General features: G+C 43.1%; 1 protein-coding gene across 2 annotated transcripts; it reads right to left on the bottom strand.

The window, feature by feature from the left end:
- Positions 1 to 34: 34 nt before the first annotated feature.
- Positions 35 to 27,280, bottom strand: LOC120395781 (cytochrome b-245 heavy chain). Of its 2 annotated transcripts, XM_039520477.1 has the most exons (13): positions 26,885 to 27,280; positions 23,644 to 23,739; positions 21,562 to 21,672; positions 18,173 to 18,257; positions 16,988 to 17,133; positions 15,456 to 15,646; positions 12,100 to 12,229; positions 8,997 to 9,089; positions 7,655 to 7,908; positions 6,799 to 6,961; positions 3,345 to 3,491; positions 1,450 to 1,574; positions 35 to 738 (listed from the first exon to the last, which is right to left on the bottom strand). In XM_039520477.1, the coding sequence occupies exons 1-13, from the start codon at positions 26,927 to 26,929 to the stop codon at positions 612 to 614; spliced, it is 1,713 nt and encodes a 570-aa protein (XP_039376411.1). In that variant the 5' UTR covers positions 26,930 to 27,280; the 3' UTR covers positions 35 to 611. The 2 variants fall into 2 exon arrangements, with proteins under 2 accessions (XP_039376411.1, XP_039376412.1); XM_039520478.1 differs by lacking the exons at positions 23,644 to 23,739; positions 26,885 to 27,280 and adding an exon at positions 22,025 to 22,146.

Raw genomic sequence — 27,280 nt, 5'->3', positions numbered from 1 at the left:
CCTGCACCCCAACCTTCTGCCCCAGCCCTGAGCCCCTCCCACACCCTGGGTCCCCAGAAAGAAGTTTGAAAACCACTGGCTTAGGGTGTGGATTATTCACACCTCTGAGCCACGTAAATTGTACCAAAGTAATTTGTAGTGCAGACATAGCCTAAATCCCATTCATGCCTCCCCAAATTCCGCTTTCTTCCAGAAAATCCCTGCAGCCAAAATAATCTGCACGTTAAATAGCAAGCATTACGCTAACACACTTTTTTGTTTCATAGGATTAAGCTATTATCAGTGTAAACTGGCTCCCCACAATACAACCTCTATCAATACCCTGAGGAAGTCACTACAAATGACAGGAATCTAAAGATAGTTAGTTAAGACAAACCCCACAAAGAATAGATTTCTGCTAAATTGCTCAGAATGTGGAGGCCCATGCAAATAGACCCAAGGCCAAAGTTACACCAGTGTAAATCCAGGGCAATTCCACTGAAGCAAACGGCTTAACATTAGTGTAACTGAGATCAGAATCCGGTCCATAATCTCCAAACTCCAACAGAAAAAGAAACAACCTCTTTAGCTTTTGGATTTAGCTATTCCAGTATCCTGTCAAGGCCAGTGAGTTAAAAGTTTTCCTTGTTAAAAATGAAGTGTACTCCTCGTGGATCAGCATCCGAGTTGTTGATACACTGCTTATTGAGTGTTTCAGCCAGGGCTTCCGGTCCACAGAGGAAAACGCCTACTCTGGAACTGTTAAGAAAGAACATCACAGTGTGGTAAGTAATCAAGCAGGTACTCAATCCACAACAACACGAGTAGGGTGGGTGAGCAAATGGATCATTTGATCTGCAGCTGACAGACATTAAAGGCACTAAAATAGAACCTTGTATTACGATATCAGCTACTTAACATTAATACATTTAACGCCTCTTTAAATCTTCACAGTGCTCTTGAAACAGGAACGAATTTATCCTCCTAAAACCCGTGAGGTAGACAGGCAAGATTTATAACTGCTTTTAAAACAAATGGCAGGCTAAATTCTGGTCCTCCAGAAGTCAATGCCAGCATTTCCCAGATTCTCATATGCAGCCTCTAATTTTGCTGCTTCCAATTTTGGGTTCCCAGATGCAGCCCATCCATCTTAAGGTCTGGTTTTCAGCAGTATTAATCATTGACTTCAGTTGGAGTTACAGATGTTTCTAAAACCAGGCCTTCCGTGCATGAAGTTTAGCACCCAAAATTAGTGGAGATTTTTGAAAATGTAGGTCTAAAGTGGTTTGGCCAACATTTCAATGGCAGAGCTGAGATTGGAATTTGGGAGTTCCAGGCTCTGAAGTCCACATTCAGTCTGTTGGATCACTTTGCCTCTCAAATATTACCAACATAAGGTGTAAGACCATTTTTTTATGACAGCTAGTTTGAGGGAGTCCACAGAAACTACAGCTCTGAAATCTGATTTACCTTGGGTGCTGACTTGCAATGGTTTTGAACTCATTTTCCCAGTTGGGTCTGCCATACAAGGTTTTCTGTTTCAGACCTGTAATCACATCTTTCTCTTCATCATGGTGTACTGTAAAATGAGTGGCCTATGAGAAAGGAGACAAATGCTTTAGGGAACAGCGGAAGGAGAAATTTAGAGATGGTTGCTTTAGCACTAGTTTAGAAAGTTAACCCTATTAGCATGCAGTGGAATTATCTGCAGGCCGGAAGAGTTCCTTTGGGATGTGGAATTTATGTTTGATCTCAGGGCTTGAAAATACTAATCCTTTAAGCTAGTAATTAGCTTTCTGCTCTGGTGAACAGCCTGATTCAGGTTCTCTGATGGTACTGTAAGGACAAGAGTTTCCCCTCAGTTATACTGGTGTGGTCCCATTGAGGTTGCACTGGTATGTCTGAGGGGAACATGTGTCCCTGTGAAGTCTTTTCTCTTCTCCTTACCTGTCTAACTTCCATCTACATCAGAGTTAAGTGCATGATTCAAAGTTCACAGAAGTCAATGGAAAGACTCATGTTTACTTCAGTGGGATTTGGATTAGGCCCTAACAGAGTTACTAGTTATATTTGGGGGAAGAATTAGAGAAGTGACTTATTTGGAACCAAGAGGTATACAACCTTACTTCTTCTCTTCCCCACGTCTAAAAGTAACACAACTTCGCGCCCCCTCCACTCACAGAATTGTGTGTGGGTGGAATGTAAGTGGAGTGAAATATAATCAAAAGAACTAAAATAAGCCTTTTTCCTGACTGACTGACACCCATTTTTCAAGTATCCAATGGAAGGTTTGGGTCCTTGGTCTCCCAAAAACAGTCTATATTGTCCTCTCCCACAGGGAAGTGCAAAAGAGCCAGGAAACTGCTGAAGGAAATGTGCTGCCACTGACTGAGTCCCATTGCTGTGCATTAGCTGCTGCAGGGGGAGGCCCAGCTGCAGTTACTGCTCAGTTGCAGAGAGACAAGCTCTCTTAAGGGAGACCACAGGTCCCAAGGAGGAGGGCTAAACAATCCCTGAGCCCAAGGAGAGAGGCTTTATTTCAAGTGTATTTGTATTGAATAAATTAGAACCCGAGGAGGGGAATTTTATCTCACATTCTTTTAGACTGGGTGGAGTTCTTAAGCAACCCTGGGACCAAGAGAGCCAGCAGCACCACACTAGGTCAAGAAGGGTTGCCAGAGGGCAGGCAGGCCCTATGACAGAGCAATGTTGGGTTTTAAGCACTATTACTAAGGCTAAGACTTTAGTCATGAGTATTTTTAGTAAAAGTCATGGACAGGTCATGGGCAGTAAACAAAAATTCATGCCTCCTGACGTGTCCATGACTTGTATTACATACCCCTGTTTAAATCTTGGGTGCTCTGGAGTGGGGGGCTCCAGGGGCACCATGGATGAATTGGAGGGAGGTCTCCGGGGGCACATTGGGTGCTCTGGGGCAGGGGGCAGCCTGGGACCGTCACTGGTACTCTGGTGCGGGGGGCAGAAGGAGGGAGCAGGGGGCAAGGCCCGTGGCCCTGGGGTCAGTCGCATCAGCCACTGCAGAAGTCACAGAGGTCCCGGAAAGTCCCAGAATCTGTGATTTCCATGACAGACTCGCAGCTTTAACCATTACCAATAGAAATTCTATTTTTAGCATATTGAAACTTCTCAGTTGGCCATAGGTTTGTGCAACTTGTTCTTTCTGACAATACCCTTCTAAAAATAAAATCCCTGGCAGCCATACCAGGGCCAGGAGAATGGTACAGCTCCTTTTTGAATGCTTGTACCTTCACAAAAACCAACCAACCAACCACCCCAACCGATGTTAAAATAATAAATAAAATCCATGACACTTAAGGAACTGACATTTTCCCCAGAGTGGTTACCTGAGATTCATCCCAGCCTGTTAGGTAGATGTTGTAACTGAGAAACTGTGCATTGTCCTTCTCCTGCATTTGATTCTCCAGGGATTGCAAGAGGTCAGCAAACCATTCAAAGGCATGAGTGTCTCTGCAGAGCCAGTAAAAATAGATCTGAAAGAAACAGAATTAAACTCTTATCTTCTGTATACACTTGCACATTTCCACATCAATCATGTTTGCTGATTGAAATGGGGATTTTTAGAGGCATGGTTTACTGGTGCTTTAGAAATTCCCCTTGTTACCAGAGTTGATGGGAAGTTCATCTGGCATCATAACTGTTTAGAAGCTGGAAGGGCTGTGGGGCAGAGTTAACGATTATGTGAAAAGGGAAACAGTTCCCCCTTTTCCCTCCACCAGTGTCCTATTTACTGTATCATGCTGCCTCTCCATCCCTGCTCCCTCAGAGTAGCAATTTGTTAAACCATTCAAAAATGACTTGGAGGAAAACCTGTCTCCATCTCTGCAGCCAAGGAGGGCCCAGTAGGCAGCTGAACTGGTCCAGTTCCTCTACCTTAGTGGGGGGCAGAGGAGATGTGACCTCAGGTGCACAGAGGAACTGTGGAGGCTCCCTCTGCCCCAACACACAGGGCGATTTCAAGAGCGAGGGCATGGCGGTGGACCAGTGACTACTTAGTTCCATTGACCTAAAATCCCACCCTGCCCTGGGCGAGGAGTGCAGCAGATGCCAAGGCTATTGCAACCCAAAGCTGGCAACAATAGTGGTGAAGTGGCTTTATTGTTGCCTTCCTCAATTCAATGGAAAGCTAGTGGGTGTAGCCCATCTTCCCTGCGCTGAGCTGAGTCCAGAATTTGGCCCATAGACTTGTGACTGCTTCTTCTGTTATCATCGCAAACAGCGAAGAAGCAAACAGAGGAAGTTCGCCTAGGGGGAGTTCCCACAGAGTTTTTTGCCTTTCAGACTTCTGGAAGCAATAAATACAACATCTGAAGAGGCTCTTAGAAGGAAGACAATATGGATAGTGAGTGATCAGCTGATGTGACCTGCACAGGATGTGCCGTGTTTGTCTTTCTCCCAGAGGATAGAAGTGACTTTGTCTGTACGAAGTGCAAGCTGGTCTCTATATTGGAAGAGAAGGTTAAAGGACTAGCGACCCAAGTATCAACCCTGCATTGCATCAGAGAAAATGAAGACTTTCTGGATAGAAGTCAGCATTTGGTACTGCAGGCACAGCATGCTGAAGAATCAGAAAGGGCCATACAGAACGGGGAAGATAATTGGCAGCATGTGACCTCCAGAAGAAGCAAGAGGAGAACCCATGTACCCCCAATGCAGATAGAGGTAAGAAACCATTTTCAGGCTCTCTGCACAGGGACTACAACAGAGAATGGTTTGGAAGAGTCATCTGAGGGAAGGGATCAGAAGGAGACCCCATTGACCAGAAGGCATGGGATGCATTGTCCTATGGATGGGGGTTCCACAACCACCATTCCCAAGAGGAGGAGACAGGTGGTGGTGGTTGGGGATTCCCTCCTCAGGGGGACGGAGTCATCCATCTGCCGTCCAGACCAGGAAACTCGAGAAGTGTGCTGCTTGCCTGGAGCTAGAATTCGGGATGTGACGGAGTGTCTGCTGAGACTGATCAAGCCCTTGGACCACTGCGCCCTTCCTACTTCTCCATGTGGGCACCAATGATACTGTCAGGAATGACCTTGAGTGGGTCACTGCAGACTATGTGACTCTGGGAAGAAGGATAAAGGAGTTTGAGGCACAAGTCATGTTCTTGTCCATCCTCCCTGTTGAAGGAAAAGGCCCAAGTAGGGGCCATCAAATTGCGGAAGTAAATGTGTGGTTACGCAGGCGGTGTCAGAGAGAGGGCTTTGGATTCTTTGACCATGGGATATTGTTCCAGGAAGGATTGCTAGGAAGAGATGGGATCCACTATCGAAGAGAGGGAAGAGTATCTTCACAGGCAGGCTTGCTAACCTAGTGAGGAGAGACCTAAGCCCTGAGGTAGTGGGGAAGAGGGATACCGGGAGGAAATACAAGGAGGAGGGTGCAACAGGGAAGGCCTCCTGATTCATACTGAGAAAGTAGAGCAATCAGCTAGTTATCTTAGGTGCCTGTACATGAACATAAGAAGCCTGGGAAATAAGCAGGAAGAATTGGAAGTCCTGGCACAGTCAAGGAACTATGATGTGATTGGAATAACAGAGACTTGGTGGAGTAAGTTACATGACTGGAGCACCGGTGGATAGAAAGTTGGCTAGATCATCAGGCTCAACGGGTAGTGATCAATGGCTCAGTGTCTAGCTGGCAGCTGGTATGTGCCCCAGGGGTCAGTCCTGGGGCCGGTTTTGTTCAACATCTTCATTAATGATCTGGATGATGGGATGAATTGCACCCTCAGGAATTTTGCAGATAACACTAAGCTGGGGGGAAAGGTAGATATGCTGGAGGGTAGGGATAAGGTCCAGAGTAACCTAGACAAATTGGAGAATTGGGCCAAAAGAAATCTGGTGAGGTTCAACAAGGACAAGTGCACAGTCCTGCACTTAGGATGGAAGAATCCCATGCACTGCTACTGACTGGCTAAGCGGCAGTTCTGCAGAAAAGGACCTGGAGATTCAGCGGACGAAAAGCTGGATACGAGTCAACAGTGTGCCCTTGTTGCCAAGAAGGCTAACAGCATATTGGGCTGCATTAGTAGGAGCATTGCCAGCAGATCAAGGGAAGTGATTATTCCCCTCTATTCAGCACTGGTGAGGCCACATCTGGAGTACTGCATCCAGTTTTGGGCCCCCCACTACAGAAAGGATGTAAACAAATTGGAGACAGTCCAGTGGAGGGCAACAAAAATGATTAGGGGGCTGGAGCACATGACTTAAGAGGAGAGGCTGAGGGAACTGGGGTTATTTAGTCTGCAGAAGAGAAGAGTGAGGGGGGATTTGATAGCAGCCTTCAACTACCTGAAAGGGGGTTCCAAAGAGGATGGAGCTAGGCTGTTCTCAGTGGTGGAAGATGACAGAATAAGGAGCAATGGTCTCAAGCAGCAATGAGGGAGGTCTAGGTTGGATATTAGGAAACACTATTTCACTAGGAGGGTGGTGAAGCACTGGAACGGGTTACCTAGGGAGGTGGTGGAATCTCCATCCTTAGAGGTTTTTAAGGCCCGGCTTGACAAAGCCCTGGCTGGGATGATTTCGTTGGGGTTGGTCCTGCTTTGAGCAGGGGGTTGGATTAGATGGCCTCCTGAGGTTTCTTCCAACCCTAATCTTCTATGATCTTTTCCTTTTCCTGATAATACTTGTCTTGTTAAGTCTGTGGACTCTTCTCCCCCAGCAGGCAGGCACATCTTTGGAGCAAGGCAGTCTATTCATAAGGTTTGCTGGGCCTGTTTTGTTGGGTCTCCCCCTGCCCCCATTTGTTGGGAAAGTTTTGTACACCCAGGGGACATACCTTCTTGAGTCTTAGACTGGTTGCATCACTGCAGTATTTGTACCAGACAGACTTGAGTATAGATGCAAATGGGGTGACCCCTATTCCAGCTCCAACCAGCATCACAGTTTCATAACTGAATACATCTTCACTAGCTGTGCCAAATGGGCCATCCACAAGTATCCTAAAAGAAAGAGTACAATTAATATTATAAAAATATAATCTATATATTTATCACCACACACACAAAGTGTGGGCTCGCGTCTTCCCTAAGTCCAAGCACCACTTGGTAAAGGATAGGGTGGGGCACTGTAAAACTAATTACAGCTTCCTGATTCTGTGACACCCAGCCCCAATCTGACATAGAGCAGACCAGGGGCTGCTCTAATTTACACCAGTGAAGGGTTGGTATAATGGAGCTCTCCCCAGTTAAACCCCTTTGCTGGGGGTGGGAAAGATCAGTGGCACAGAAGCTGTTTCCACTGGTTTTATGTCAGTTGGGAGTTTTCCTCCACTAGTGGAATTCTCCACTGGTCACTTATAGCCAGAACCGGAGCCTGAGAATCTGGCCCATAAACTTAAGGTTAAGGTTGCTCAAGTGCGTTTTCCATTAACAGAATGACTCCAAAATCTAGGTAATCACCAGATTCACCTCCTCAAAACCACTTGTCCCAGTTCAGCAAAATGTGCATTTTAAGAAAACTGATTTTTATGAGCAGGCATGGAATGAAAATTTAGAGGGTAGCCATCAGCCAGGATGGAGGGAGTCAAGGAATGTGTGAGGCATGCCTCCAAAGAGGCTAGGTCTGATTTTAGGCCTAGCAGACTTGATATAACATTGTCCCTTTTCAGAGATTATCATGGAGATTGCACTTACTTTGGCAATTTCCATGCTTCTTGAAATTCTTGTTTGTCACATCCACAGGCATTGGACAAGCCCTCTGTCCAGTCTCCTACAATACGGATGTGAATGCTGAAGTAATCTTCTTCAGGGGCAGAAGTCAGTGTGAAAGGGTGCCACTCCAGATGAGACACTGTGGGACATTGGACAAAAATGTACTGGCCAACTTCCATCTTGAATCCCTTTTTCATCATCTGGAGCTCAAACGTTTTGAAGGGATGATTGACCACCTAAGGGCACAAAATACAAAAGGCTGTCAACAGCTGCACAGTTAGCCCCATCCACTATCATCACATCCATCACCACCTGATGCTGTGAGAGCAAATTAAACTGGCCAAATTGTCTTTCAAAGAGCACAGGACAGTCTGAGGAATAGCATCTGACAGCCAGACAGGAGACTGTAGAACTGTCTAAATTGTTGATAGAAACATTTTCATACCATTCTTGTGGCTATTATTTATCATTTAATACAAACTGTTATAGGGCAGACAGATACATCTAGTACACTGCCAGGGTTGTGTGTGTATGTGTGTGACTAATTCCAGGTGCAGTGTGTCACTGCCACAGAATGGATCACATGTTCATGAAGCTGAGGGGTGGAGGTTAGCACACAAGCAGGGCACTGGACTGACAGCACTGGAAACTGAAGCCTTCTGCGTATATCCACATGGGAGTCATGGCATGGTCATTCACCTTGCCCCTGTGGTTTTTTTAAGCCTATCTGGAAATGACCATCTTGAGGTGCAAGACAGTAATTCAGTCTCTATGACTTTTTAACATTGACCTCTTTGCTGATCCTGCCAGCAATTTTCAGGAGAAGTTTGGAGGAGATCTAGTCTATTGGCTAACTTCAGAACTGGCTAGCTCTGTAATTATTTGTATTACTGTAACATCTAGAGGCCCAAATGAGAGAGGGCCTCATTGTGCTTGGCACTGTACAGACACATAGCGAAAGACATTTCCTGCCCAGGAGAGCCCACAGGATAAGCAGACAAGACAGATAAAGGGTTGGAGAAAGAAAGTATCATTGTTCCCATTTTTCAGGTGGGCAACTGAGGCAAACAGAGATCCAGAGTAACATTTCTAAAAGCACTTAAATAAATAGAAGTGCAGATGTACCGCTGAAGGGACCCATTTTGGTTAACAGCATCCAGAACACTTTACAAGGGTACTTTCTCTAATAACGCATCCTGGTGTGGGGAAGTCCATGCCTTTTCCTGCAGACACTCACCCTACTGTATTCTCTACTACTGACAACAAGTAATGGGAAGACTGAGGAACAATTTGCCCAAGATAAACACATAACATTGATACACACCTTTGTGATTACAACTTTCTGCTGTGATCGCCAAAATCGCACCAACCTCTCAAAGAAGTACAGAATCATAGGAACCACTACCCACTTCCATGTCTGTTAGCAGAACAAAGATAAGAAGAAAATGAGAAGGGGAAGCAAGATATATGCTGATAAGTTACTTTACATAAAATATTGGAGGCTTTATACACACAGAAATTCATTTCAGTGAATTGATGCTCTTCATCACTCAGTCTGGGGAACTTGATACATCCCATCAAACCTTCAAAACAACTTCCTCCTTTGAGAGTGGATTTTCCCTCTAGCAGGTGTTGCAGATGGATTTACAATCACTACAGTGCAGCTGGCTAGTTATAGAACAGGATTCGCCTATGGGTGCTCCTTCCACTTTGGCTAAAGTTCAGAGTGACTTGGAGCACAATATGGGTTAATAGGTGTATATTTTTTTCTTTCAAAGTCAAGTCAGGGTGCGGGATAGAGATTCTCAAATCCCCATGTGAGGATCAGAAGACTAGATAAACAAGAGGCCTACATTTGGTGGATAGGATTTTCTGAAGTGAAGAGTTTAGAGTCATCAAGTTTACACTCTCTGGAAACTTCTGAGGTTTGTTTGAATTGATCAATTCTAGTTTCAAAGCAGAGGGCTTGGATTTTTCAGGCTTTATATGAAGGAATAAGTATAAATCTGCCTCAGGACTCAATCACTTTCTTAGTTCAGCATTTATTTTCTCTTGCCATTTGACTCTTCATGCACATACAGTATGTAAGACTAAAAGTACATTATACATTAAACAATCATAAGAATAAATTAATCCCTGGTATAACCTCACTGATTGAAATGGAGCTACACACACAATCAGTTTGGTACATTTAAATTATGTGGGGTTGTAAACTGGTGGGTCTGTGACCTCTGATGGGATCTGGGTGATGAGTTCATTTCAAAAATATTTTCAAAGAAATGGGACTGTCAGGTCGAGTAGCAAGCCCTGGAATATTATGACATTTTAAATAAATCCATTATGATCTAACAAGTTTGAAAAGCAATCAAGAACCAGCTGAGTTTAGGCTTGCCCCTCATGAACATAATGGAGCAAATTCTGCTCTCATTTACACACATGCAACTCCATAACTTTTACTCGGAAAATGAGTCTGTTTTTGCCAGAAAAGTACTTTTAAGAATGACCCAAAACACTGGGAAATAAGAGTCACTCAGCACATTAGAACTATAACGCTCACCCTCCTCTGGTGATTATACTCTCAGTTGATGATACTGAACAGGCCTGGCAATTCTCTTCACATCTTGATATAAATCTGTGCTAGTCTTACCCAGGGCTGGCTCCAGCTTTTTTGCTGCCCCAAGCGGCGAATAGGGAAAAAAAAAAGCCGCAATTGGCAGAACTTCGGAGACTGCTCTACCGCGCCGCATCATTCTTCTGTGCGGTAGAGCCAAAGACCCGGATGTGCCGTCCCCTTCCATGGGCCACCCCAAGCAGCAGCTTGCTGTGCAGGTGCCTGGAGCCGGCCCTGGTCTTACCTCATCTTTGCAAGATGGTGGTTCCTACTGATAGATTTGGATGGAACCTGAGATCTAGTCAAGGAATGCCGCTACACGGTTGGCGATCATGTGGGTGCCAAAAGCTTTGGTAGTACAATAAGATCGCCAGTGACAGACATGAACTGAGTATCCAGATACACTACTTTAAGGATCTAGCTAGTGATCAGTCCAGATGATGCTGGGTCTCTCCGGGGTTTGCCATAGGCACCGACTCTGTGGGTGCTCTGGGGCTGGAGCACCAATGGAGAAAAATTGGTGCTCTGCACCCACCGGCAGCTCCCCTGCCCCAGCTCACCTCGCTGCCACTCCACCTCCTCCCCTGAGCATGCCGTGTCCCCGCTTAGCCCCCTACCTCCCAGCGTTTCCCTTCGCGGCGGCAAGCACTGGGAAGGAGGGGGGAGGAAGGAGAACGCGGCACGCTCGGGGAAGAAGTGGGGCTGGGGTGGGGATTTGGGGAAGGAGTCCAATGGGGCAGGGAGGGGGTGGAATTGGGCTGGGGACTTTCAGGAAGGGGTTGGAATGAGGGTGGGGCAGGGGTGAAGTTGGGGCGGGGCCGGAGGGTGCAAGCACCCACTGGCGTCAAGAAAAGTTGGCGCCTATGGGGTTTGCCATCATGATGAGCTCTAAGTCGAAAACGCCCTTAAAACAAACATATTATCCTCAACATTCCTTAAGTCATTGTTTTGCATTAGTGCACAGTACTTACCTTAACAATACGAAATATTCCCTCTCAATATTATTTCTTATTTGTATTTCAGTAGCACCTACAGACTCCAGTCGTAGGCCAGGAACCCCATTGTGCTACACATTGCACAAACACAGAACAAAAAAACTATCTCTGCCCTGAGGAGTTTGCAATTTTCCCTTTCCTGAGCAAGCTAACAGAGAATTTTGAATAAACCCTGCAAGCTCATGATTATATTCTAGTGAATGGTTCTCATATATTTTTGGTATGTCAAACTCGTTCAATATTTTTCCCTTTCCTTTTGGCCATCATGTTAAATATGAACATTTTAGTTTAGAGATGGTCAGGACCAATTCAGGAAACTTCAATTGTCTCTGAAGAGATATTTTGAGATCCACAGATGGGACCAATAGCAGAACTACTCCAGATGGTAGTTCAACCAGCGTGGAGGAGGCTGGGTTGGTGCTGCCATCTTGGATGTGGTCACTCAGTGCTGACTGGCGAGTGTTCTTACATCAAATGTTTTCTCCAGAAGTTCTTCTTTCCCTGGGTAGCCCACCCAACAATGATATACAACTTGGTGATCTCCAATACCTGGGCCTCCAAGTATCAGCTCGAAAGCAAGACATTTAGGTGATACCCTCCTCATGCAGTCTTCACCCAACCTTCCTTAGTCTGTCTTTGATTACAATCTGCCATTTCAAAATGTTAAAAAACAAGTGATTTCCCACTGAAGCTCATGGTTTACTGCATATCTAGATTCAGATGAATCTTTCTATAGTATCTAAACATGTTGTTTAACACAAAAAGTGATAGATTTTGAAGACTTTCATTACTGTATTTATACTTAAAACAATAGAACATACCATAGGAGGATTTCCAGCAAACTGGGGGATAGGACATTCACTTATTTTTCCCCACTGACTGAAGTTCTTGTCACATCTTTTTGGATCATGCTGTTTCAAGCTCTCATCTGTTTGTCCACGTACAATACGGCTTGAAAATAATACAAAATGTTAATGTAAATGAAATGATATCTAGTACTTACAGTTATTACATTCAACAATTTATTTCTGCACTGTTAATATCCATTTTTTCTGGTCAGATTCTACTACGCTGCTCAATCTGCAGATTTGCTGCTAAAATAAGGAGAAAGGGGAGGCAAATCTGTATTGATTGCCTAGGGGAAACCTCCCCACATAAACATCAAGTGAAGAACTGAGAAATACTACAGTTACAAGTTGTAATAACGTGGCTACAAGGGGAATATTTTATTTGTTTAAAAGAAAGCCTGATTTTTCCTTCTGCCTGTTCTATTTCTATCCCTTTGAAATAAGAGGTGGAAAAATCAGGATCCTCAATTTATCAGTGGCCATAACTACAATTATTGCAAACAAACTTCAGCTGTACAAGCCATGTTTGACCTCTCCTGTCTCTTGGAAGCTGTGGACTAGATCTTCAGCTAGTCAGTCTCTCACATCCTAGCGTGTGCAAAAACGTCAATGGCACTATGACAACTGACACCAGTTGAGGCTCTCCCCCTGATTTCTAGCATTAACTTTGGTTATTGCTTTTCCATACACAGATGACATGCAGCTATGTGTCTCCTTAGAGACAATGAGTTGTATATTTTCCATCACTCAAACTACACTGAGTCTGTCAGTGCCTGGTTACTTGTGACATTTACCCTTCACACACGAAAGACTAAGTCTTCCCTCTAGGTGAAAGGTCTTCTGTCCAATATTTCTGATTACCTTATCATTCTCCTTATACTCAAAAACTTCAACTTTGCTCGTAAGGCCAAATACACTGGAATTATCCTAGTCTCAAGCTGATCCTTTCTTCTAACATCTCTCCTTTCTGTACAACTGCCTACTACCTTGAGATCATAGCTAGAACTTATCCTTTTCTCTACAGAAATCTTATTCCTGCCTTCATCTCCTCCCATTTAGACTACTGCAGTTCTCTCTTGGCAATGTTTCTAATCCTTGCTCTCTAAACTTCAAGGTTTTCAGTATTGCAAGTTTAAACTACCAAGGTTGTAAGTAAAAAGACAACTTTGTCTAATAGTTATTGCTCACTTACCTCCTATTGTAAATAGAGACAAAAATATACCATGTTGTAACTACTGACAAGTGTTGACTTTTTAGTGACAGGCATTAATTTTACTCCAGGAAACATGAATCATTCTTATCTTCTCTTGCTTCATTAGCTTTCTATTCATCCCAGATATTAAAAAAGCAAAAATTTCCATCCTAGTTTTCAAAACACTTCCTGGACTTACATCACTCTAATGTACATGCGTCTGATGAATTTGGCATTCGCCCACAAAAGCTTATGCTCCAATACTTCTCTTAGTCTATAAGGTGCCATAGGACTCTTTGTCGCTTTTTACAGATCCAGACTAACACGGCTACCCCTCTGATACTTGATCACTCTAATGTGTTAACTTCATAGTCACCTTCTCATCTGTTTGCTATTTGAGCTCCTCCAGCTGTAATCTCTGTGACAGAGTGTACCAACCCCACACTGGGCAAGCAGAGGTTAACCAGTCCCTTTGGGCCCAAGAGGCCCTGCCCCTGTGTCTCTGCTGCACATGCCTCAGGTGGAGGGAGCAGATAAAAGGAAGCTAGCCAGCTCAGTCAGGGCTGACTGAGGAGGAGGATGGACGTGTGCTGCTGGTGCCAGTAAGCCCTCCAGACTCCTGAGGCGGGTATCCCGGACTACATTAAGGAGGGCACACTGGCTGTGGAGACTAACTTGGGATGCTGAACCGTGGCCCATGGAAGACAGGCCCGCAATGGACTTAAGGGTACGAAGTGACCCAGGGAATGTACTGGAGTCAATACTTGAACCCTAAACAAGGTTCAAGTATTGGAGGCTGGAGGTTACCAGCTGCACAGAACCTGGTGGAATAGGGTGGGCCCGTGTTCCCCTGCCCTCCACCCCATGCTGGTAGGTGGTCATTATTGCTGGAGATGCCAGCCATAGACTGTTCATTTGTTCTGCCTTGGCCAGGGGACTGAAGCCCTGTTTGTGATTGTTTGCCCCCAGCAGGAAGCCTAGGGGCTTCAGACTGTTCATTTCTTCTGCCCTGCCTAGGGGGCCAAAAGCTCTTTGTAGTTATTAACCCCGCTAGGAGGCGGAAAAGCTACAGACCGTTCATTTGCTCTGCCCCACCCAAAGGGCCATAGTCCCTGACTGTGTTTGTCTGGCCCAGTTGAGAGTTGTGATGACCGTGTGACAGGGTGTATCAACTCCGCACTGGGCAAGCGGAAGCACCCCTCCCTCTGATGGATGTGCAGAGCCCCCGTGACAATCTCATTTCTGACTTCTCCCTGGGGCCATTCGCAGTGGATGGAGGAAGTGTTTTTGCACAGTCATCATTACTGACCATTTTTAAAGAACTCTTTCCCATCTTCTGGACCACTCAATCTCTCTTTTAAAAGGTCACATCAAGAACTTCCTCTTAACTGTAGTTTATGAGCATGAGCCAAGAAATGCTGCTTGTGACTAAATGCTATTTAGCTTTCTGTCCTGCTTTATAAATCTGTTCTGTAATTTTAAACAGTAACTGGAGTTCATTTTTCCTAGTACTAATGCTGCCTCACTTTCTCTTTATAACTTCTTAAGCTATTTTGCAAGGGGAAAAAAGAGGAATGAAATGAACGATCCACGGGAAAAGAACATGCCTGTTTGGAATTTAGGAGCTGTCTCTAAGCCACAACAATTAATGTTTGTCTATAAATAAACCTGCAACCACTGAAATCCAATTCTGAAACATTAATGGACTGCTAATATTAACAATGTTTGGAAAGATAATTCCTTGTTAGATTTAGCACTAAGGCAACAAAAATTGGTTTGTTGTTGTGTTATTTCAGGTGGTGTATTATGTAATTCCTTCTAGGAAATAAGGCTGAGCTAAGTTATAGGAAGAGAAACCCTACACAGGAAAGAACTTTCTAATTAGAAAGTCAAAAAGTGAATATCTGTGAGTCTAAAGATGACTATCTCTTGTAAAGATTTATGCATGTGACAACTTGTCTCTGATCTGCGTAAGTGTTTGTAGGATTGGGCCAATAATCACTATCAAGATAACACCTGATAGCATCCTAAATCACTAATCAGATACATTACATGTCTGTTTCTTGGGCTTCAATTTACAGTACATGAACTACCATGTATCTTGTAGCATATGCAGTGAATGTTTACAAATACTTACCCAGCTCCATGAATGACAAGTCCAATAAAGAAGATGACAAAGAGATGGTGTGTGTACCAAAATACTTCAAAATAGGACCTTCGAATGGTTTTAGTGGATGATGTGATGATTAATATAAGGGCCAATGTAATGATGACACCACTGAGACCTGCCAAGTATGTGAAAGCTACGTATAGGCCACCTTCGGGGTTCTGTGAAATAAACACACACAGGGGTATAAATGAAGACAATTTATCAAAATTGAATTGGGCACTATCAGTCTTGTTTGTTTCAGACTCTTTAAGGAGCTGGCATACTGTAAGAAACAGCATGGGACTAGTTAAAGTGTCAGCAGTGATCTGAAGTTGATAGGAAAAAGGGAGGGGGACAGAGGAACCCATCTGGGATCTTTGAGAATGAGAGTGATGCAATCACACTTATTCGTACTATATTTGAAGTTTTTGGTTAGGGATAAGTCCAAACCCCATCCATGACACTACAGCGGTAGGCATGTCTAGAAGGCTACTAGTGTACACACCTGTTGGGTTACAAGATGATGTTCTGGGACACTGTGGTTACAGCATGTTAAAAAACAGTCGAAGTAGTAGATTTGACTGACAATTGGAAGAAGCCTTTTGAGCATCAGAAGCTTCGACCTGAACCCACCATTCATTCACACCTGGCGTGAAATCCTGGTGCAACTGAAATCAATGGGAATTTTGCCATTGACTTCAGTGAAGTCAGGATTTCACCTCACAGGTGGGAATTTCAAACGCACCTAAGTGATTTAGGAGCACAAGTCCAACTGATTTCCAAATGAATTGTGCTCCTAAGTCACTCCGGTGTTTATACACACCCTATGTATGCCACGCTGCATTTGTACTGAACCTGAGTAAACTAAATGGAAGAGGGAAATAAAGTATTTTTTACTCATTGGCACATGGAAGTGGGAGTCAGAAATTCTGGGTTCTGTTTCTAGCTCTGCCACTGGCTAGTTGTGTGGGGAAAAAATGTCACTGAAGTCCATTTTCACAGCTGTGTGTCTAAAGTTAGGAGCCTACATCCATATGTAGGTACCAATATGAACGTTCTGCTTTTCAGTGGTGCTGAGCACCTGCAGCTATCAATCAAGTGAATAGGAATTGTGGGTGCTCAGCAGCTCTGTGTGTGGGGGGGGGGGGGCGACAAAAAAAAACAGACCTTAATTGTAGGAACTCAAGTTTGAAGATTTTAATCTTCACATCTCTGTGACTTTCTTAGCCCATCTGTAAAATGGGGGTAAGGATGATGCTTATCCAGCTACCTCGCAAAGGTGCAGTTTAATGAATTCATGTTTCTAAAGGACTGAGACTGTTAGGGGACAAATGTGAACTATTACTGAAGTTCAGCATCACTTTTATTAATTATTGCCAAATATAGAGGACTACATTGTGCAGGGTTTGTTCCTGTAATGTGATTTAAACACAGATTCAACCTACTAACCATACCAAATAACAAAATGTCCTCGACACAGTTGCCTACGTGAACATTCCCCATGGCACAGGGTCACTTACCGAGATTTTTTTTCGGACAAAATTCAGGTAGGTTTCTCCTGACTTGTCACCAAGATCAGAAAGAGCAGCTTGAATAGTTCCTGTTGCTTCAACACGTGCATCCACACACCTCTCTACGTTAAATAAATGTGCGATGGTGTGTATGGCTGTGAGTGACAGAGAAAATAACACGGCTTGTGTTAGGTAAGTGTTATACCGTTTGCTGTATAGGTAACTCAGAAAAAGTTTCTGGCTTTTAAACACTAAGGCCTTGTCCAAACTACAGAATAGAACCTTTGCTCTCTATCACCATATGTCTGGGAGACTCGCGATCATTAGTGGATTTTATCCCCACAACTACCCTTTCAGGAAGGAGAGGGTTATGCCCATTTTATAGATGGAGAACTGAGGCACAATACAGACTAAGTGATTTGAGCAACATAGAAAGTCAACTAGGGATGGACGCTCAGCACTTTCTGAAATTCAGGCCCCTTTGAGATGTCATTAGTTGGGCACTCAAAATCACTAGTCGCATTTGAAAAATTGGGCTGTGGGGGTCTGATCCTGCACGTGTACAAAACTCAGGTGGTCTGAGTTGTGTTCCCATCTCTGACACAGACTTCCTGCTTGACCTTGAACAAGTCACTTAATCATTTGTGCCTCAGTTCCCCTTCTGTAAAATGCCAATAATAATACAACAGCCGTACCTCAGGAAGGGACCACAGCAGGAGTGAGAAACTCAGTGTATTCTTGTTTGTAAGATGCTCAGATACTGTGATGATCAGCACCATAGAAAAGTCTATGGCAAGTCTGCATAACAAGTAGGGGAGAAAGCCCATTTACTCAATCCTTCGTATGCAGCTTCTCTTTCTTCACTCTCCTTATTTACTACGAACATCCCAGTTTGGAAACAAGCCTCAGAAAGCATTGGGTACCAATTTTTCTGAGGGCATGATTGAATACCCTTTATTAGAGAGTAGCCTGCACTGGAATAACAGAGTTACAGAGAGTTGTCTTTTGCCACTTCATTTTCTGCTAGTTTCTGACTAGCATTTGGAAACTGATTTAACCCATGCCATGTGTCATTCTCTTAGTTTAGTGAAATGAGGTACCTGGTCATAAACTCCAAAGACACTGTTTCCATTTGGATTCTGTGCAAGGTGAAATGACAAAGCAATGATCAAGAAAAAACTCTTAAATACCTACCAGTATGAAGGGCAATCATCCAAGCCACCATTTTATGAAACGTGAGGTTCCTGTCTAGCTGTCTCCGGATACGGGTTGAGCAGCACTTTGGGTAAAAAAATATGAAAAATCTTTGCAGATTATTTGTGGTGTGAAGGATATAGCATACTTAACTGGGGGAATAACCCAGGTTCATTGAACCCAAGACTTGCTGAAATTGATGTAAAGATTCAAAATGACATGAATTAAATGCTATAGTGTGATACTTTACCATATAGTGATGCCAAATAATGCTATAAGACATTTGATTAAATCAAGTTACTTGATCATAAGATGGGAGTTCAAGATGGCAGAGAGAGAGAGGATATCTAAATTAAGACTTGCTTTAATATGAGGAACAGAGCCTGTGACAATTCTCTGCCATACCAGAGGTATTATCATTCATTCTTATTCATGTTATGGTAGTGCCCAGAAGTCCCAGTTGGAGCACGATCCCATTGGGCTGTGTGTCGTACAAATATATAAGTCTGTGCCTCAAAGAGTTACCAGCCAAAAGGTGCTAGATACTTTACAGACACATATGAAAATACAATTCCTTCCCCAAAGAGCAGAACTGCTGACCTGCCAGTTAACTTGGCCTGGTTAACCATCCCGGCCTGAAGTTAACCTGCCCATCTTGCAACATATCATTGGAACTACACTGACTTCCAAAGACAAACAGAAATAAAAATCTCCCTGCCTAATAAATAAATAAAGCTGAAAAACCTGATTCATAGACTCATCAGCTCAGGATTAAACAAAGACTGTGAATGGCTTGCCAACTACAAAACCAGTTTCTCCTCTCTTGGTTTTCACACCTCAGCTGCTAGAAGAGGGCCTCATCCTCCCTGATTGAACTAACCTCACTATCTCTAGCTTGCCTCTTGCTTGCTCATATATATACCTGCCCCTGGAAATTTCCACTACTTGCATCCGACAAAGTGGGTATTCACCCACGAAAGCTCATGCTCTCAAACGTCTGTTAGTCTATAAGGTGCCACAAGACTCTTTGCTGCTTTTACAGATCCAGACTAACACGGCTACCCCTCTGATACTTCAGGTCAGAAGGGACCATTATGATCATCTAGTCTGACCTCCTGCACAATGCAGGCCATACAATCTCACCCATCCACTTCTATAATAAACCCCTAACCTATGTCTGAGTTATTGAAGTCCTCAAATTGTGATTTGAAGACCTCAAGCTGCAGAGAATCCTCCAGCAAGTGACCCGTGCCCCATGCTGCAGAGGAAGGCGAAAAACCTCCAGGGCCTCTGCCAATCTGCCCTGGAGGAAAGTTCTTTCCTGACCCCAAATATGGCGATCAGTTAGACCCTGAGCATGTGGGCAAGACTCACCAGCTGTTTTTGTGAATACACACTAACACAGCTACCTTCGGATACTTGACATGATTGTATAGTATTTTTTCCATATGATCCTAATGAAATCAGTGGAATTTTGGGATATGCAAATAATGCAGCATCAGGTGCTATGTAGCTATAAGTCTATATAATGCTGGAATAAAATAGTATCTGAGATAAGACCAGATAACCTTAGATGCTGTTAAATGATATTTCATCTGATAACCAATAACAACTGTGCTGTTCAGTTTTTGGAAATAGTATAGGAAAGAGATTGTACAATTTTTTAATTTTCTCAACTCTGAGCTCTTTTCCCCTTTTCTCAGTAAATAAGTGTTAGTCGCCATTAGGAAAGAACAAATTGTCTGAAAAATGAGAAGTGAAACTCAAGCATATTGCTTATGGCAGAGACATGGAGGCTGGACATTTACTCCAATTTTAGCTCCTATAAGTTAAAATAATTTTTTGTATTAAAGTTAGATTTTTAGCCTGGAAGACCCAGTCTTGTAGTTTCTAGATTTGCTCGTAAACTGATGGAACTAACAGCAATAGCCTGAGCCAAGCATAATGTAACAGATGCTAAGCAAGTATTTTCCCACACAGCTCTGCCAAGTCAACTGAAGAATGACCAGCAAGCAACACCTCTGCTATTTGAGTCCTAGGTCTCTCTGGACATGAAAACTAAAAACTGTGCTGAAGTGTCCGACATTTTGTAGTGACTTGGTGATGTGGGAAAAAGTCCCATGTTACAGGGCAGGATAAGGCCAAACTCCTTATTTATTTTTCATTTTATTCACAAGACCTGTTGTAGCTGCACTTATTATAAATAGCACTAAGACAAACAAATCCTTCAACTATGAAATCACCCCCTCTAGCCTACAAATAACAGTCAGCCCACCAGCCTCATGCAAAGTCTTTAGGCCAACAGCCTTGGGCTGAGGGCAGCCTACTGAGAAAATCTTTGTAGGAGACCTGGAGAAACCTGGTAAGAAAGTCCCAACTGACCTCAACCCTTGGGATGGCGCATAAGCAGGGACGGCATCTCTAAGGCATGAGATCTTTCTTACAAGGCTTTACAGATCTAAATCAACTTCTTGAACTGGAGCCACTGGGTATGTACATGTTTGTGCTGAGGCATACAGGAAGAAAGAAGAGGGAGGATAAGATGTTTTGCATGGGAACTGTCCTGTGATTCTCTTTCATTGGACCATGATAGAGTAGCGTCTTTAGTTTCCCAGTGCCTGCCGGTAGCTTTTGATGAGAACAAGATGGCCAAGTGCAATTCAGATAAAGCTGAGGTGATGGGATAGGGTTGGGAGGGGAAGTAACTACATGAGATGGTATCTCCTTCCTCATTTGAACATTTTGTGTTAGTAAGGTTTGCAACCTGGAGTTCCTTTTGGCGTCCTGACTGTAGTAGTCAAGGATAGGTTTGTGCTTAGATAGAATATTTTCCTCTCAGTTATCCATGTCTTGATTGCTAGATTGCTGCAGTGTGCACTGGTTAAGGCTACCATGGAAGACCACTCACAATTTCAGATAGCACGGAACACCACTTAATGGTGCTTCTCATGTGCAGCCTATTTCACCTGTGCGCCATAGGCTGGAGAAGGTCAGAAGGCTGTTAAGCAATTTTAGGCTGACTCTGGCATAAACCACACGCAACAGAGAAGGGAGAATGTAAGAGAAGGATCAAGTGTGAACATACAGCTCTTATAGCTTTTGAAAAGATTTTTCTTTCTTTCAAAATTTCAGGCACAAAGTTAGAAGCCAGGTGCCAAATTCATCTCTGGCATAAATAGGTGCAACTCCAGGGATGACAGCTTGAAAGTGAGGCCTTTGTGGTTCATTTGTTCTCAGTGTATAACCCTCACTTCTCTTCCACGGCAAAACACGGGACTTCATTACTTCTGAAAGGGGGCACGTAAAAAGGAAGATACTTTTGGGGAACTCGAGCTCAGTAATGTGAGCCTCTCTCTCTCAAGTATTCTGAAAGTCTTTCTTCATCTTACCGCACTGGATCCTCTGAGGAAGGAGAGCAGGTTTCGACAGACTGGCAGCAGAATCAGCAAGCAGTTGAAATTCAAACAGGCTGCAGGTGCTCGTGCCCAAGCCAAAGCAGACTGTAATGCAATGTAACATAGGGCAATATCAGTACAGCACATCATGTAGGAAACTAAGGGCATGTCTACACAGCAACTGGGAAGGAGGTTACCTCCCAGCCTGGGCAGACAGACATGTGCTAGCTCTGCTTGAGCTAGCATGCTAAAACTAGCAGTACAGCCATCATGGCAGCACAGGCTAGCTGCCGAGTACAAGCCCACCTGACTGCCCCTGCCCCAAATCCAACCTAGCCCATGCTGCAACAGCCACACTGCTATTTTTAGCATGCTAGTTCAAGCAAAGCTAGCATGTCTGTATAGCCAGGGTGGGAGTGGCACTATAGATGTACCCTTAGTCCTGATGCTCACCTACCCTAAAGCTTCTTTACACTTAGCCTGAGCACAAATGAGAATTAAGGATGTCATTTAGATTTCACCCAAGTACTGCTCTGTACAGATCAGTTGAACACACATATAGTAACACAGAGATGCCTTCAAATAAAACCTTGCTTCTCTTTTCAGTGTTTAAATTATCTCATTATTTTAAAGGCTCACTGTTAGGTCTGACAGCAGAGGCCAAGCACAGAGCAGATGTAACTAGTTAGCAGTTCCCCATCTGATGACTATTAGAATGTGGTCTCATTGAAGATTGGTAGGAAGTCATATGAAGAGGGGTACAGAATACGAGGAAAGTGTATCTTATAATATGTATATTCAAGAAAGAAACCAGGACTAGATTTAGTCCAATGATTTTCTGTAAATACAGGTTTCTCTTTCTTTTTATGATCGGTGCCATTTTAAAAGAAAACTTTGTATTGATTCCTTATGGTTTCAGATTTACAACTTCAACAAAGAGCATCAAAAAAGGGATGAAGAAGCTTGCTTCTTTTTTTTTTTTATTAAGGATGGAGGAACAATTTGTAAATCTCGATTCAGACTAAACAATTTTGGAAAAATTCTGCTTTCCATTACAGAAGCAGCACTTCAAAGGGCATTGCACCCTTATAAATAAGAGCAGAATCTGGCCAATACGTTTGACTGTGAAAGCAAGAGCAAGATTCCCAGCTTTGTTGAATCAAATCAGTAACTCTGTGGAAAATATCATGTTGTTTTATGATGCAGAGCCAACAGTAACTTTTGCAATAATGAGGTTCTACCATGATCACTTTTTAAAAAATATGAGCAATTCCCATCACTGACTTCTCTGTAGTATATAAAAATACTGATAGAAATCAGCTTGGGTTGAATCTCTTGCAGCATGTCACAAATTGGATTTAGCAACAGTCTGTTTCATCCTGTCTAATGTGGTAATGTGATTGCTGGAGGATTTTCTGCAGCTTGAAGTCTTCAAACCACAATTTGAGGACTTCAATAACTCAGACATAGGTTAGGGGTTTGTTATAGACGTGGATGGGTGAGATTCTGTGGCCTGCATTGTGACTAGATGATCATAATGGTCCCTTCTGACCTTAAAGTCTATGAGTCTATGACTGGAAAGCTTTGGAAACTAGTTTACAATAGGTCACATGACCTATGTCAGCCAATTGGATTACATTTGGTACTCCAGGGTCTTATATATAGATATATTTTGATATAATCATAAATGACAACTAGCCTTGTGGGCAAACAGCTCTGTAAACTATTCACTTCAGAATAGAAAAATGATTCTATGAAAAAAATGATTAAGATAGCCTTTTTTGTATTCCAGGGCAATACTTTGCACAGCTTCTGCTTAATCAAGCAGTCACGATCTGTGTTCTATTTTTTAATTAAAAGAAGTGTGAATCTTCCTGGAAGACATCTACAAAATGGGGTTTGTCTGCTCCGCATTCCATTGTTCTGTCTGAAAGCACCATGTGCGTTCAATTATCTGTTTGTATGAATTTTGAACGCTACTGTCTCCACCAAATAGGATTGAGGACAAAATAGGAAGACGTAGTTAAAATTGTATCTGTTCAGTAAATGCCATGGTAACACACATGCTGTACTTACCCCAAGAAGCTGCCTGCTATAGTAGTATTTGTCTGGAACATCATATACTCTGTAGTACCACCAAAAGAGGAAGGCATTTAACCCCAGCCACACAAGCTGAATGAGAAAAATACATGATTGGATGCAATCAAAAGATATGTTTTAGTCAGACACAAATTGGGCTCAATACAGGAGTTACTGGATGAAATTCTATGGCTTATGGTATTCAGGAGGTCACACTAGCTGATCTAATAACCCTTTCTGGCCTTAAAATCTTCACCCCCTTTACCTCTTTAATATAATGGAGGCTGCCATTTCCTCAGGGGCAGTGATTAAGGTGTTTTATTATTATTGTTATTATTTTGTGCTACCCCTTCATTCTATATTATAATTTACCCACACTCCACCCCAGCTCCCATCCCCATTAAATCCCCTGTTTCCTCTCCAGGCATATACACTAGTGGAATAACCCTACAGCTAACAGTGCTTCAGGTATCCTCCCTAAGACTACACATACCGACTAACATTTATTTGTACCATTGCCCTGAATTGGATGCAACATCAGATCTTTTTAAGTGTGTGTGATTAGACCACCCTCTGAAAGGTTGTAGCCTATAGAGGAAATAAGCCATAGTACTGCAGCAGCTTACCAAGGGTCCCCTTTAGCTCAGGTGGTTTTGTGAGGCACATGTGACCCTAAGGCCATGTATGCATGGTTGAGCTGATGACCATTATTAATGGCAGGTCTTCAGCCAGATTTCCCCTTGTAGCAGCCAGGGGTTGAAGCTGTGCCAAAGGGCTGGGGTGGCTTTCAACTGTACTGTGATCTCCCTCCTACAGTTTCTACAGAGCAAGGGTAGCTATAAGCTCAGTCCGAGTCCTGGTGAAATCCCTGCCAGAGCACACAGCCCAGCAGGTCTCACTGCATCAGCACATTTCCCTCTGGCCCGCCCTACCCAGTTCTGGAGATAGTTGTTTGGCTTCAAGTCCCACAGAGCAATAGCTGGGGGCTATGGGCAGTTCGCACCCCTGTGCTCAGCCCCAGGGGGAATGACCAAGTGGGAAAGAAACACATAGGAGGGATGGGGAGGAAGGAGTAGTGAGTTGGGGTGAATCAAACCTCCTGTTGGGGGGTTGGGGTGGTAGAAATTATAGTGTCGCACTCCCTTACTCCTACCCTAAGGATTCAGGTGTTGTTTCCACAATGGCCCCCGGCCCTCACTAGCATTGTGATAAAGCTTGGGGCCAACCTAGACCCTGAAGGCCTGTTTCTCCTCCCGCTTACATTAGGGTAAATCACCACTGAAGGGAATGGAGTTCCACCAGTGTAAAACTGGAATGTGTGAGAGGAGAATCTGACCCCAGATCTCTATTACAGAGGAAGTGCAAAGCAGGAAGAAAAGTTCAGAAGAACTCCTAAGGCTGCATTACAAGTCTAGCCAGGGGAATAACACCCAAGTAGCATATAATATTGTAACAGTGAACAGTGCTGAATGCTGTTCCAATCAGACCCTCTAAAGAAGCTTTCCTTTGACTTGTTTCTGTCTCTACACCTTTACTTATTTTTCTTTCAATCTACTTCAAATAACTCCTTGTTTTTCTTACTCGAGTGAAAATGCACTTTTGTTTTAATTCAGCTAATGTTCAGCTCTTGTGAGGGAGACATGCCAGAGCTCAGCTCCTGTGAGCTTTTGCTTACTTGAAGCACTGACCATGACAGCACAATACATTGATTTTTCAAGCCATCGGGATGTTCATACCTTATTTTTAAATATGTCCTAGCTACTGATATAATTACGGACAGTAAATGGCAGGCACAATCCATTTCTGACTACACAAGTTCACGTTTCAGCAACCACAGATGTTATATTTCTAAGTCTACTTTTTTTCCTATTGGTATATAGAATATTAGCTTTAATAGCATCTGGCAAAAATTCTGTGACTAGTTATAAGTAACTGTTATTACAGAACTGAATATCTATATCTTTTGTATCATTAATATTTTCTTAAGACAGGCTCTTTAATGTGAAAAAAGAGCAGCTGAGCTCTTAAATATGAAAGTATCATTTCTTTTGCCTCTGGTAGATTAAAGCTCTGATCCTGCAAACACTTGCTCACATTCATAATTATAGGCACCTGAGCATTTATTTCAGTGGCACTGTTCAGGTCTATAAGATTAAGCATATTCAAAAGTATTTGCAAGATCAGTACCTATGATTTTCCAGACTAATTTATGGCTATTCATTTAATAAACTTATTACACATCATCAGCATTATTACATTATTTTTAGACGTTTTGAATGCAAATCTAAAAATCAGCTTCATGATAGTCTAGTAACTCTTTTGAAGATATAGAATCAATTCACTATTTCTCATAATTGCACTATATATGAAGCCAGATTTTAAGATATCTTTGGCTAGCAATCAACTGTTGAAAAGAAAAATACAGGAACATAACAGGAATCACAGCTGAATTCACATCCTGCTTCTAGTATGTGTGTTGCTGCACATATATACACACATGTGACCATACAGGCTGTGTAGTCTGAACCTAATCTTTTGGGGGCATTTGGCTTTATTAATAAATCAAAGAAAACACCCAATTATTAAACCCTCATCTAAGTTTTCCTCTCCAAGTTTGGCTTTTCTCTCTGTCCCAGACCCTAGCTCCCCTACACACGAGAGGGATTCCAACCACTTTTATATCCTGGCTGGCACTAATTGAACACACTGGCTAGAATGACATAGCATTGTTTTCACTGTATATTCATGCAAGAGTCAAGCACAGCAAGTCTTAACAAAGGATCCCCACATGCAGAATCCCAGAATCTGCCACTCTGACATAAATAGCCTACACTGAGCACTGTACATTATAGAATTCAGTTTCATTAGCACTTATTTCTAGATAGTCTGATAAGGTATTTCTTTTCTTGCATTCACAGAGTTTACATTGAAATGTAATGTTATATGAGCTCTCTCATGCCAGGATCACTCTCCCATCCAAACACTTACAGGCATATAACTAATCAAATGAGACAAAGTACAGACTGAAAACCTGGCCCCACTGAACTCAATGGCACTTTACTAGTAAGGAACTCTGGGATTTCACCCGGTAATTCTTAGTAGTAATTCTCTTCACGTTCTATTGCTTGCCCATAGCCACAGTATCAGAAACATTAAAGTGGACTCAAAGTGATCAGCATATTTCAGGTCTCACAACACGTGTGGCCAAATGTGAATCACAATAAGGTATTGTACTTACAATGACAAAGATGGAGAGTCCCTCGTTCACCACCCAGTTGCCCATCGTTGCTGGGACAGAGTGCACACTGGCTTTGTTCTTCTTCAGGCAATGTGTGTATCTCCCCACTGAAGGAAGTGAGAGCAGCAGTCTTGATGCAACCTGTTTCCTTTGTCATTCATCTAGAAATTAGCTAACCATTGACCCATGCAATGGTTTAAATTTGCTATATCTTTCCTGACATCTCTACAAACACAACGTCTTAAGACCCAGCCTTAATAAGGAGAGCTTGGAAATTGACATTTTTCTCTTGTGTATGAACTACTTTGGGTTAAACAAATGTCATTGGAGGGTGTTTCTGCCCGAAACCTTGGTGTCACTTAACTACAACACTGAAACCCTTTAGCTGACTGAAAA

This window comes from Mauremys reevesii, linkage group 1 (assembly GCF_016161935.1).
Source record: "Mauremys reevesii isolate NIE-2019 linkage group 1, ASM1616193v1, whole genome shotgun sequence".
Taxonomy (NCBI): domain Eukaryota; kingdom Metazoa; phylum Chordata; order Testudines; family Geoemydidae; genus Mauremys; species Mauremys reevesii.
The sequence above is the reverse complement of the archived record's forward strand: the minus strand, read 5'-3'. Positions and strand labels throughout refer to the sequence as shown.